The 12779-nt window shown below is 39.2% G+C and overlaps 1 protein-coding gene across 1 annotated transcript in view; it reads right to left on the bottom strand.

Annotated features, from left to right (window-relative positions):
* Nucleotides 1-12779, bottom strand: part of PRUNE2 (prune homolog 2 (Drosophila)) — a 159460-nt gene that overhangs the window by 88713 nt on the left and 57968 nt on the right. Inside the window, exons 6-7 of the mRNA XM_009882758.1 lie at nucleotides 7576-7728; nucleotides 4916-5010 (exon numbers count right to left, since the gene is read on the bottom strand). Of these exons, the coding sequence (XP_009881060.1) occupies nucleotides 4916-5010; nucleotides 7576-7728 (248 nt within the window). The remainder of the gene's footprint in view (nucleotides 1-4915; nucleotides 5011-7575; nucleotides 7729-12779) is intronic.

The raw sequence follows: 12779 nt of genomic DNA, 5'->3' as shown, positions 1-12779 counted from the left end.
TTAGCATTAAAAACAAATTCATGGACCAATCTGATGCCATTTAAAATATGTTTATATTTATACTGCAAGAAAAAAGTTCCCAAATACATAACTATGGTCCAGTCATTACAGACAGACAACAAAAGTTCAAACCTGCAATAAGACATGTTGTAATCTCACTTGACTACATGTGACAGTCTACATAACACTTGTTTGACATGCTTGAGTTGAGACAGAAATTCTTCATTTGCTTTACAGAAGTATTAAAAGTATCACTTTTCATGGTACACAAAAAGAATTGTCCAAATTAGTAACGTGGTTGTATGCCATACTACTACTACAAGACCACCTGAAAATTAAACCGTCTTTCTGAGATCAGACCATTTATTAAGAAGCAGATCCACTGTGCACCCAAACATTTCTAAATTTCCTAAGTTACTGTTGCTGGAACAGCCACTGTGAGTTTCTCTGAGACACAGAGCCACAAAGAGGTAAGTTGTTGCAAGAGTCAGAACTTTCCCTTGGTACCATCCTCAACTCATTTGACAGAACAAAGGGGAATGGCTTCAAACTGGAAGAGGGTAGATTTAGATAAGATATTAGGAAAAAAATTTTCACTCTGAGGGCGGTGAGGCACTGGAACAGGTTGCCCAGAGAAGCTGTGGAGGCCTCATCCCTAAAGGTGTTCAAGGCCAGGCTGGACGGGGCTTTGAGCAGGTTGGTCTAGTGGGAGGTGTCCCTGCCCATGCAAGGGGGGTTGGAACGAGATGATCTTCAAGGTCCCTTCCAACCTAAACCATTCTATGACTCTACAACTACTAGTTGCTACCTAGGGACAGCCAAGCTCACTGTGCCAGCATGAATTTGCAGATGACTTTCTTGGGGCAACAACACTGGTGACAGCAGCCTCCATTGAGGCTGTGACATCTCTAAACCTCTTGACTGGCACCCCTATAGAGGTGGCTCCGACCATACAATACTAAAAGATTACACAACCTCTATAACCTGGAAACTGTCCTTATGAAGTATTCAGATACCATGGCCAGAAACACGAACAAGAACCTCAAAAGATCGCTCAGCCTTCAGAATGCAATTATTCCCTTGTCTGTAATAGTCAAAAGCAGACTATCATAGATTATTTGCCTTATTTTCAACTGACTGCCCTGCTTCTCCCTGAAGAAATTTGATTTTCTATCTTCCTAAATTCTGAGCAAGCTTTCTGAGCAGTTAGAATAAATTTTCATGAATCAAAAGATTAAGGACTTAGTCCAACAAACACATTGTTGAGCCACAATATCATGAGACATAAACTGAACACTCATGAAACCTGGATTGTTCTTCTGGTGCACTAGACTTAAGAAAGCAGAGAATAGAGTTCAGTTTACAAAGGAAATATTCCTTTCTCAGGAAAAAAATGACTTTCACAGAAAGTCACATTGAAAAGATATTTCTCATTTCCAAGAGAATTCCAGCAGAGAACAAGCAAAATATACTCTCAGGGTATAACATAATGTAACAGAAATTAACTGTAATGCATGCACTGAATTTTGCTACAATATCCTATGAGTAATCGTTATTATGACTTGGGGAAACTTTCTGGCAAAGGCAACAAAAATAACTGTGATCTGGGCGCTGTCGCTTTTCTTTTGTCACTCTCTTGAAAAACTGCTGCTACACGTGTGAAACCCAAATAGCACACGCTCCGGCAGCCAGTCACTGGAGACACGGTTCTGATTTCAACTTAATTTCAACTGACTTCAGCTTTAATGCCACCTAAATCCACGAAGCCCACATCCAAAGGTAGTTATCTCAAGCAATGCAAAGCTGCGTATAGACTCTTACAGAAACCTAAACACATCCACACAAAATGCCTTCCCTGTCTTTATCACTAATGACAACGCTGTCTATTTCTTTAATATCTGGAAGATTCCCTTTTATCAAGAAACTTAAAAATCAGTCCGTTGACAACTAGCAAGCCAACAGACATGGGATGTAAATCGCACACTGTTGATTGATATCAGTAGGTACAGACACATAAAGGACTGAGATCAACAGCGCTATGTTTGCACTCACATCTGCCTTCATGAGAAACCCAAGAGCAGGAGCGTACCTGCATGGGTCCCACGCGTCTGGGTACCGCTATGCAATAGTACTGGAAGTAATTATGAGTATTAACTTACAATTGATGACTTGTTAGTTACCAAGTTTCCTTCCTTATAAAGTACAGAACTTAGAAAACAGTCCCATAGATACCAGGAAATCTGTTTCAATACTAATGAAAATGGGGTTTATAACAACATACCTAACACAAGCTTCAATTAATTTAAATTCATGGCACATTTATGAAATAAAAGATTAATATCCTCATTTACAGAGGGGAAACTGAGGAAACTATTTATTTAACATAGGAAATCAGCAGTAGAGAAGGGAAAGGAACTTAGCTCCAGGTCAAGACTTTGCTAAAAACAGCATCCACCCCTCAAGAACAGAGATTTTTTTCAGAATCTACTTTCAATAAAGATCTGTAAAACTTGCCATAAAAACAAAACCAAGGAAACCTTAGAATCATCTGAGTACGTGCTACTAAGGTGTGACATTTGTTAGAGTATCAGACTTGCTGATCTCTGCTTTCACTACTGTGAAACTCTGACTGAGATCAGTCGCACAGCCACACTTTCACTCTTCATGATACACCGCCAACGCAGCAGGGGATGCACGCTTGTGAACAGCTTACTCAACCCAACTATAATCGTATAATCATCATCTTTGTTCTTAGCAGGATCACCTACGTGGTAAACCACCGAACCAAGGCAAATAATCAAGCCTATAGAGAGCACTTTAATGAAAGATACTTTTGCATACCTGTTGATTTTAAAAAAAAAATAAAATAAAATTGATCTTGTGAGATTTCCAAAGAAGCAAACACATTAGATGTTCAATACCTGCAGAAAAGCCAAGCCTGTTCTTCATGTTCCCTTAATGTTTAATCAGGTAACATCTGTAGAGCATTTTGTGGATGAATAACAGATTACCATTATTATTGCTGAGAAAATCCTCAAGTCATTAAGGTTTGTGTATTCTGAGTTCATAACAGAATTCTAAACTGAATAGACAGACAGGTCTGGACAGTATTGTCTATAATTGCCTTACATGTATTACGTTTCTGATATTGGGTGAAGTAACTAGTACAGAATGTTTTTACAAGCCACCTCATTTAGCATTGTGCAGACCATATCGTCCCTGGCTCTAATAAGAGCAAGTAAAAAAGGTCTGGTGCTGGTCAGGCACTGTAAATCAGGGAGTTCAGAAAATGAACAAACAGCAGTAATGGAGCAATCTCAAAACTGTTCTCCATCCCAACTGTGAAATTAAGAGTCCTTTTAGTACAAAGTGTGACTTTGTAAACTTTATAGCTAGAAAAAAAAAGAAGTTACACCCCTGAAAAATTAACTCTTTCTGAAGCAAACTATTCACAGCAGAACAACAGAGAGCAAAATGCTAAGAGATATACCTGTAACTTCCAGAAAAATACCATCAAAAATGCCAGTAATAAAATTACTTAACAGATTGGTGTTAAAAAAGGTCTAACATCAGTAAAACACTGATCAGTTTGTTCTTTCTACACACAACTCAATCTCCTTTGCCCTCCGGGATGGCCATTAGATATGTCCTAAGAAAAACAATTATGAAACATTTATTGCTTGACCACCGGATCTTGAAACTTCTTAAACAAAGTATGTCACACCAAATGTTACACATTCACTGAAAAAAGTTTGAAAATTTGCCTGCTTTTAGGACTATGAAAACCTACTGTTGACAAATTCAATTTCTGAGTTGCAGCCAAAAGGAAGACAAGTTTTAGGTTATGATTAATTTGAGTATGTAGAGTAGTAAAGATGAGTTCAGCCACATTTAGCTGGAGTTTAGATCTGTGAAGCACAAAGCCTGCATTCTACATAGTCTATTAAACAAGATTAAAAGGAAAACAAATAAAAAGAAAATGTAATGCTAAAGCTAGCTCCTAATTACCAGCCCTGTGTATCCACCATTCACTGAAACTGACACAGTAAGAGAGAAATATCTAAAACAAAAGAGGAGGAAAATATTATTAAGAATTTTTAAAAATCCTATTTCCTCTTTTGGGGATTTATCTTACAATGATTGTTCCCCATCGCCTTTCCTCCCAACCTTGGCGTAATTTTCAGGAGCAAAATTATGATTCATAAAGCAGTGCAGGTTTGGTGGCTGGCAAAGTTTGATTGACACTGAGAAACGAACCAACAAACTAACAGATTCTGCTTCATTTCTTGAAGCCTTGCTACCCAATTTGCTTCATATATTTTAGTATGCAAGCAGAAATCTATGGATAATTTTAAGCTGCATCGCACCACAAACTTCAACCACAGAGGCACCTTATTTTTTTGTAAAATGCATCACAAAAGACGTAAAAAATCTCATAGGGTATACACAGGTAAGAACTATTAAAGTGATTTTTTTAGTACTATTTGAGGTAAAATAAAGTTTTGATTAAAAGTCAAATGCAAAAGTAGAGGATGACAACTTCTTTTGTATGTCAAATACTTTTGTATGGGTGACCTTCAGGCAAACGGTGAGATTGTAAACTGCAAATATATATCAGGTGAAAGTATCTCTTTGTTACTGAGATTTTCTTCAATCTAGTTAGTTTTATCAATAATCTGTATATCAGTATGCAAACTTCCATCAGAAGTAATACCGCCATGTCGTAATTGTTCAATAATCTAAACATTAATATATTTTAATTAATATTTTTGCATAATAGCCAGTAACATTTATATATACCTCAGCTTAAGGTAAATAGCTACTGGCATCCATAACACAAATTGTTCTTGTTAAAGAACCGTCTCCATATGCAATAGGGCTATTTAGCAACTACATCGTTTAGGTTTCCTCTTACCTCCAGTGTCATGTACACGGTGCTAATTGCTACTTTGATTTCTCCATCTGAAATCTCCTTGAGATCCTTCAGCATAACCTCTTCAATACTCACACCTATTTGAGAAAAGAAAGGAATTTCAATACATACAAGTATCTGCAGCTGACCAGATGCAGCAACATAAATTGAAAACACAGCTTAGACCTTCATGTTGAGCCTTTGGTATTTTAGGACACCCTATGAGAAAATTTAAACCAACATTAATATTTCTGGAGAGGTTTTTAAATCAAGGAAGGGATTTAAAGCAGGGGAGAGGGGCAGAGCAAAGGATGAGTAATTAAGTCTCCTGCTATCAAGTTGTGTATATAGTCACATTTTTTAACCGAACTGAATTCCCATTGACGATAAATGTAAGGTTAGACCACTCCGATGGTCTAATACAAAATTGCTAATATGGAACACTTCTGGAATAAGTAATATATTGACAAGCCCATGTGGTATTTATAAAATATTCAGAAGCAATGTACTTCAGATACTCTGTAAACACAAAATCATGCAACCTTTCTGACCATCCTCACAAATTGATATCAACAACAATGGGTTTTTCTTACGTAAATCAAAGGTGAATGAACCAACTATATGTTTATGTACCACAGAAAGAGAAGTACATATTATGATCAGAAACAACAGTGTAAAATTGGAGTTGCTTCACAGCAACATTGCAAACAGACATACTGATATGTTTAAGTACAACGTATTGAAAAATCCATGTGACTAAGTTCTTCTAATGCAAGATGTCTCTCTAAAATGTGGTAAAGATTCTCAAAATAAACATATATCATGTATAGGAACATGGTCATATCACATGATCAAAAATACAAACATGATAGCCAAATGTCTATATAAAGAAAGCTGCAAGCCACTTACTTTGGTGTAGGGTGGCAAAAAAAACGTCCACAGACTTTTAAAGCTTAGCAGCATAACATCCAAAATGTGTTTGCATGACTAATTTTTATAGAGGGAGCCAAATACCTACTTAAGCCAAAGAAATTAATCTTGTCATTACTGTTCCTGTATAGAGTCCAGCTACTGCATTCAATCTAATGACAAGATGAACTGGCTAATGTTCACATATTTATTCTATTTATGCATCTGTCCTTTTAAAAATATTTATAGGTAACCAATAGACTTTCTGGTGGGCTACATGCTGTGCCTCAAATAACAACTGAATTCATGAATTCATGCCAATAAATCATTATTTCTGCACGAAACAGACAAGTTTTTCGCTGAATTATCCTGATGCTGCCTGAAATAACAGGTACATAACTTAAAATATTCAGCAGAGGATAGTGCCTTCAAAAGACTTCAGAAACTCAACAGCACCTTACTAATACAAATGCCACATATATATGTGCAGTACTAAATATGTACCTCACAATACATAGCAAACAGCAGCTATGAGACAAAACAAAAAGCCTGTAGGACATTACCCTCCACATGTGGCATATAAAAATCACTGGCAACCAATGCAGGCTGAATCAGTTATATCTACTTGGCGAAGTTTTGTGTTGGATATTATGGTACACTTTATGGGCCAAGTACCTGACAAACATTACTAAACCATCTTCCCAGGCAACTGGCAGAACTAAGAACTGAGCTCCACAAATACCACTTTCACTGGATCTCTCCAATCCAGGCTGCATTCAGTCCATTTCTGAACTATGATTCTTTGACTAACGTCTGGAGGAACTTCAGGGAACTATGTGAAGATTTATAGCCCTGAACTAATTTAACTTGTGACCTCACTGAAAGAGCAAAGGAAGCAGCACCTCAAATTCTGTCCTTAGCTACCAGCTAGGGCAGCCATCTCAGGCTGACAGTCTGAACTTAGATGAGAGGATTCTGCAGATGGGCAGATAAAGAACAGTAAAAAAAGGCTATGGGCCTGCATGGACTCTGTGCACACCTGATATATCTAATGAAGACGCATCTCAGCAATTCAATACTCACTCTTTGTTAACAACTTGGTAGCATATGCCATTTAACAAAGAGTAAAAAGCATGAGAGTTATTGCAACAATTTTCTTCAGGCTTTCAGAACATCCTTTCAAAATCCTGCTACCAAATTTTGCGTTCAAACATATCCACTTCTGATCACTGAAAAAATGACAACTGTGTTCAGCTATTTCTAGTAGACAGAATGAAAGAATTGCAGTTTTCCCACTCCTTCCTTAATCTTAGTCTGAAGTCAAATTCGCTTCATGTGTACACAGCCCTCAATAAATCTGAGAAGGTTCAGAAGATAAAATCCACTCCCACACCATGTAGGCAACTGCAGCATGATTTCTGCACATGGGCTGCCACATTGATTATGCCCCTATACTTCATCAACACCAATTCTTAACTAGCATACACTTGTAAAAGTAAAATATGAAATAAATTAATGTTTACTTTATCTGTAAAAGCAACACAAGGTTATTTAGTTCAATAGCTCCTCAATAGAAACCACAATTCCACGATTCAGAATAAGCCACTTAATTTAAAATTAAATATAACATGTTACTGTCAAGGAAGATAGCATGCCACACCTATTTTCACCACACACAATGAGCCAATATATTCTGGTACAGTTACATAACTAGATTTGTAAAAGGTCTGAAAAATGGAAGCAAGTTGCACTACCTTGCGGGTTAAACTGAGTCTCCTGGAGAACAGAGATAATTTCCTCTCGTGGGGGAAGATCTGGAAACTTTTCCTCTAGGATTGACAGCACTTTCTCCTGCTGCTCTGTAATTCTGTCAGCCTCCAAAGACATGCACTTGAAGAGAATGCTTCCTGAAATGTTGGAAGACAAAAATCAATGCCTCCTGTAAACGGTAAAGAGGTACTACAGAAACAAGAATGTTTACTTGTATCACCATCCAAGTCCTTTCCTTCTTGGAGGTTGTTTCCACCGACGGGTTCACTGCATCAGATATTGAATGTGTTTCACACAGAAACACCCTCCTAACGTCAAGGCAGTTTCTAAAATCCGAACTGCGCGGCTTGTCAGGGCCCATGCTACAGCTAACTGGCTGTTCTTCTGTACCTCTAACACAGCTCTGCGGTGTGGCCACTCGTGAGCAGTGGGACACCAGGAAAGAGTGAATCCCCACTGCCAACCTTCCTTCTACAGATGCATCAATGAACTGCTACAATGGACATAAGGAAGAAATTTCTTCACTCTGAGGGTGGTGAGGCACTGGAAAAGGTTGCCCAGAGAAGTTGTGGATTCCCCATCCCTGGAGGTGTTCAAGCTCAGGTTGGACAGGGCTTCGAGCAACCTGCTCTAATCAAAAGATATCCCTGCCCATGGCAAGGGGGTTGGACTACATGATCTTAAAATCATTGGTCATTTTGGTATAACTGACTCTGACTAATTCCTCATCAATGAACCCAGCAAAAAAGCACAGTACTTGCAGCCAAACAAGATGATGCATTCAATTTTAAAATTTAAGAGAAACGTAATCCAATAGATAACTTCACCATAATTGGTATGCTACTACAATAACAGAGGTGAGTTTGACGTCTTTTCAGACAACTATGTGCTGAACATATTCCATCCTGGATATAGAACGTTCCTGACGGTTCAAGGTTTAAAGTCACTCTTTCATTCCCTGGAGACTGGGATCCCATTTATTAATATACCCAAAGATAGCCTTTGCTTCCAATTACTCACACTAAATTAAGGACAATAAAATCTTATACTTCAGCATTGACATTATTTATTACTGTACTGTGCACAGGGATTTCAAACAAGTGTATGATTGCATTGCATCATGCTAGGTCAATGAGCAAATCAGTACAACAGTATGAGATAGTTATTGTAAGCCAACTTGTTTAGGCTTTAGCACAGAGCCAAGAGAGGAAAAGAAAAACTTGGACACAGCCACCCTCAATCTCACTAGTCAGCCTAGGACTCAAACACCTAGTATGTACCTGGTTTTCTTCTACACTGTCATCACATAAAATAAGAAAAAGCACTTGCAACACAAAACAACGTTGCCATGCTAAGTACACACCTCCTTATTAGACTGTGGATTAAATAATAAGTAATGCTTAACAAGCCAAAAGTTGTTCCCCATCAGATATTAATTTCTGGAAATTCACATATATGAAATTCCGCCCTGTATTTCTGTTACAGACATCGTAAACACCAATATTCTTTTAATTCTCAGTGTTCCTTTTTCTATGTCAGTCTTACCATCACTTTAAGACAATGCTCCTGTCCTATTTGATAGTATTAAAAATATTAAAGAAATACAGACCGCATGAAAATCACGTATACCGACCCAGATTGACATTTGTAAATTTAGGTACACGAAACATGGCTCCACAGCAAGCAGGTTTCAGATGTCTACAGGTAAATAACTGATACGTAAAGCACCCCAAGATACCTACACATATATATTAGCAAGGCCTATTTTTCAGTCCCTTTTCTATGAAGCACGTTTCTCAACCAGCAGCCTCCAGGATGATTCATCTAAGAATACCCCTGTGTTGTTCCCGCCCCTAGCCAGACAACAGTGCCCGTGCCCCATACTCTTGCCTGTGCTTTGGGACGGGCCATGACCACAACGAGTTAGAGGGCCCACAGCACGCTCCCAGTCGGCACAGAGCTGCACCTGGATACACAGCAGCTTGGGACCAGCTTGCATGAATTATTTTAGCAATCTCCTGCTTCTTCAGCAGCCTGGTTTCCTTCCTCCAGGAGCAGACAGGGAAATTGCTCATGCGCACACAAACGATATGGGGACTCCAGCAGAAAGCGCTGGACCTCCAACGCGTGCTCAAATCCATCATACAATTACCTACTGGAGGGGGGCTGTAGCACAGCCTCAGAGCAGCACTAGTATGGACTAGGCTGTCCGTCCATCTGCACAGGTCCTCCGACACACCACGTGTCCAAATGCTGCTTGTGCTTCAGGGGGGCAGAGTATTTGGGGAAGACCAAGAAGAGAAAATCTTAACACAAACATGCTGGGAAATTTAGTAGAATGAGAGGTGTGAGCTGTATATCCAATCAAGCTCATCAGTTTTGAAGTCAACATGATGTGAGCTTCGTTGTCTGCCTAATTATACAGAAATAACTACTATGCAGTGGGTTCGGCATCAGGTCAGCAACTTCTGATTCATTTTAGCTCCACAAATCATTCCAGCCTAATTACAGGATTGACTGTGAACTGAGCTATAACCACGCCACAGTTTTCATCCATTCAGTCCTGGATTTCAACTAAGCTATAAGACAAATCCAGAACTATGTCCTTCCTAAAACATAATAAAAGCTCAACCATACAGAAACAGTCAAATGAAGACTGCTTCTGAGTCTCAGAATTTAAGGAAAAGTATATTTTCCTGTTTCTCACAGAAACTATTCCCAAACTATTACAATAAAATGGAACAGATTATTTAATTAACCTCTTTTTTATGTCAGTATTTCAGAGAGGTAATGGTCCCATCCAGCACAGGCAGTTTGTAGTGTAAAATTCAGGGATGGGCCACCAAATCAAACTGAGTGGCTCCAGGCCCAATGTAGCCCAGCCCTTCTAGAGCCAAGCAAAAGGGTACTGGGAGGCAAGACAGAAACGGAGTTGAATGAAGAAGAGGAACTCTTGTATTTCTCCAGCTGCAGGAAACGGGAGAAGTGGCAGCAGAAAGACACGAAGACAAGTTCTAGCAGCCAGGTCAGTATGTGGCTCTGATTTTAACAAGCGCCTGAGCCACAACAGCTATGTAGCACCAAAAAATCATCATATTGCTAAAATAATACATGGATTTCTTTCACACCAAAGCAGTTCTACTATAGTGATGCAGCAGCACTGTTCAAGCCAATAAAACTAGCTTAATCCTCCTAAACACACGGATTGGTGGAAGGAAACTTTTACATTATTTATCTATTCCCCAATCAAAAGGGATAGAAAGATTGACTGGCACATACCATGGCAGCCTACCATGTGTTTCTACAGGTACCAGTACACATGTCTCTTGCTTTCACATGTGTGACAAATCATTGGTTTCTTCAAATCCAAGATTTCTCAGATTATTCTTCTTCAACAGCCTTCCCGTTGACCTCACCTTTGGCAGGATGCAGGCATTACTGGTAAAGTTGCAAAATCAGAACGTGTTTAGGCTGCACTGTACTGCAGCATCTAACTGGAAGCCTTTGCCTTTCACTGGCAAAGGTGGTGAACCTTTGATGAAGGTGGTGAACCTTTCACTGGTTCATCTCAGGATCAACTCCTTGGCATATTTTGATCAAGGGGTGACATCTCACCAGGCCACTCTGCATCATTTATGAGCAGTCCTGGCCAACCAGGGAGGTCCCACCTGACTGGAGGTTGGCAAACGTGACACCCATCCACAAGAAGGGCCAGAAGGAGGATCCAGGTGTTGCGACGGGGGAAGACATGGACACTCAATATGAGCAATCAGCAAGCTTCGTTTATTGAATAGCACAGCTGTCTTTTATAATGGGCTAAAACATATTCCATGTTTACTCTACTATAATTGGCTACTACATGTTTCATATATACTCTGCTATAATTAGTTATATGTGTTCCAACAACACAGCATTCTGATTGGTTCATCACTCCAGCCCTTAGCTCCTTATCTGTGGCTAGCTACCTCTTCTTCTCCCATGCAACTACTCCCTCTTTTCCCATGCCTGAGTAATCCCAGGCTTCTCATCACTGTCTAGCACCTGCAGTCAGGGTCAGGGTGCCCTTGCCAATTAGCAATCACAGGAACTGGGTCCGATGTTTCCCAAGCTCCTGCTCGGCCAGCTGGATCATATCTATGTTACCCTTCTCAGCTAGCCAATTTCCCACAACCTTTTATGTATATCTGATACAGGTTAGTGTTTTGTGGCTATCAATCTTGTCTGAATCCAAATATCTGTAAACAAAAAGGGGAACCTTCATATAATAATAAATTCTCATTTAATGAGAGAAAAAAAAATATGAATTCGGCACTTGAAACAGCTTTGCTTCTCAGGACTTTCAAATTACTGTGATAAGCAATCCTTTCCAATCTTCATTTTAGTCATAAGAATAGCAATGAAAAAGACCCTGAACTGTCCTTTGAAGACAGAAAGTCTACCTAAGAACACAACTGTTCCAAACAGCAGGCTAACATCCTTCCCTCCTGGCCATCTGTGCTGCTAGGTGATCAAAGAGGAAGATGCTATTGCAGCTGAGGTTACACAGTGCCGTAATGCCTAAATCAAACATCAATTCATTTTACTGATTAAAGGCAATTATTTAAAAGATCTGAACCCATCTGCTCTTAATTTGAGTGTTGAAGTAAGATCGATAGGAAGACTTGAATATAGCTAAACCCTTCACTTGAAAGTAAAATAAAAATTATTTTTAAAACATTGTGTGAGAGGATATTTTTTCACTGAAAGGGTTATTATACATTGGAATAGGCTGCCCAGGGAGGTGGTGGATTCGCCATCCCTGGAGGTGTTTAAAAAAAGGGTGGATGTGGTACTTGGGAACATGGTTTAGAGGTGGTTTTGTCAGGGTAGGTTAATGGTTGGACTTGATGATCTTAAAGGTACCTTCCAACCTCAGCAATACTATGATTCTATCTTCAAAGAGCAAAGCAAACTTAGAAATTTTGGGATTCATCACTGAATACAAGAATGAAATGCAGCCACCCTGAAAGAATGCCTCATCACAGGCAGACATCTTAGAGAGGTTTTTAAAAGGCTATTTTTCCCACTTGTCACAGCGATACTGTAGTGCTTGCAATTACTAACTTTTCTACTAGGATGAAAGCAAGAAAAGTATGCTTCTTGAATTCATAGGGTGCCAGCAAGCCCTAAGATCAACATTTATTCTTCC

This window comes from Charadrius vociferus, unplaced genomic scaffold (genome assembly GCF_000708025.1).
Source record: "Charadrius vociferus isolate BGI_N301 unplaced genomic scaffold, ASM70802v2 scaffold560, whole genome shotgun sequence".
Taxonomy (NCBI): domain Eukaryota; kingdom Metazoa; phylum Chordata; class Aves; order Charadriiformes; family Charadriidae; genus Charadrius; species Charadrius vociferus.
The sequence above is the reverse complement of the archived record's forward strand: the minus strand, read 5'-3'. Positions and strand labels throughout refer to the sequence as shown.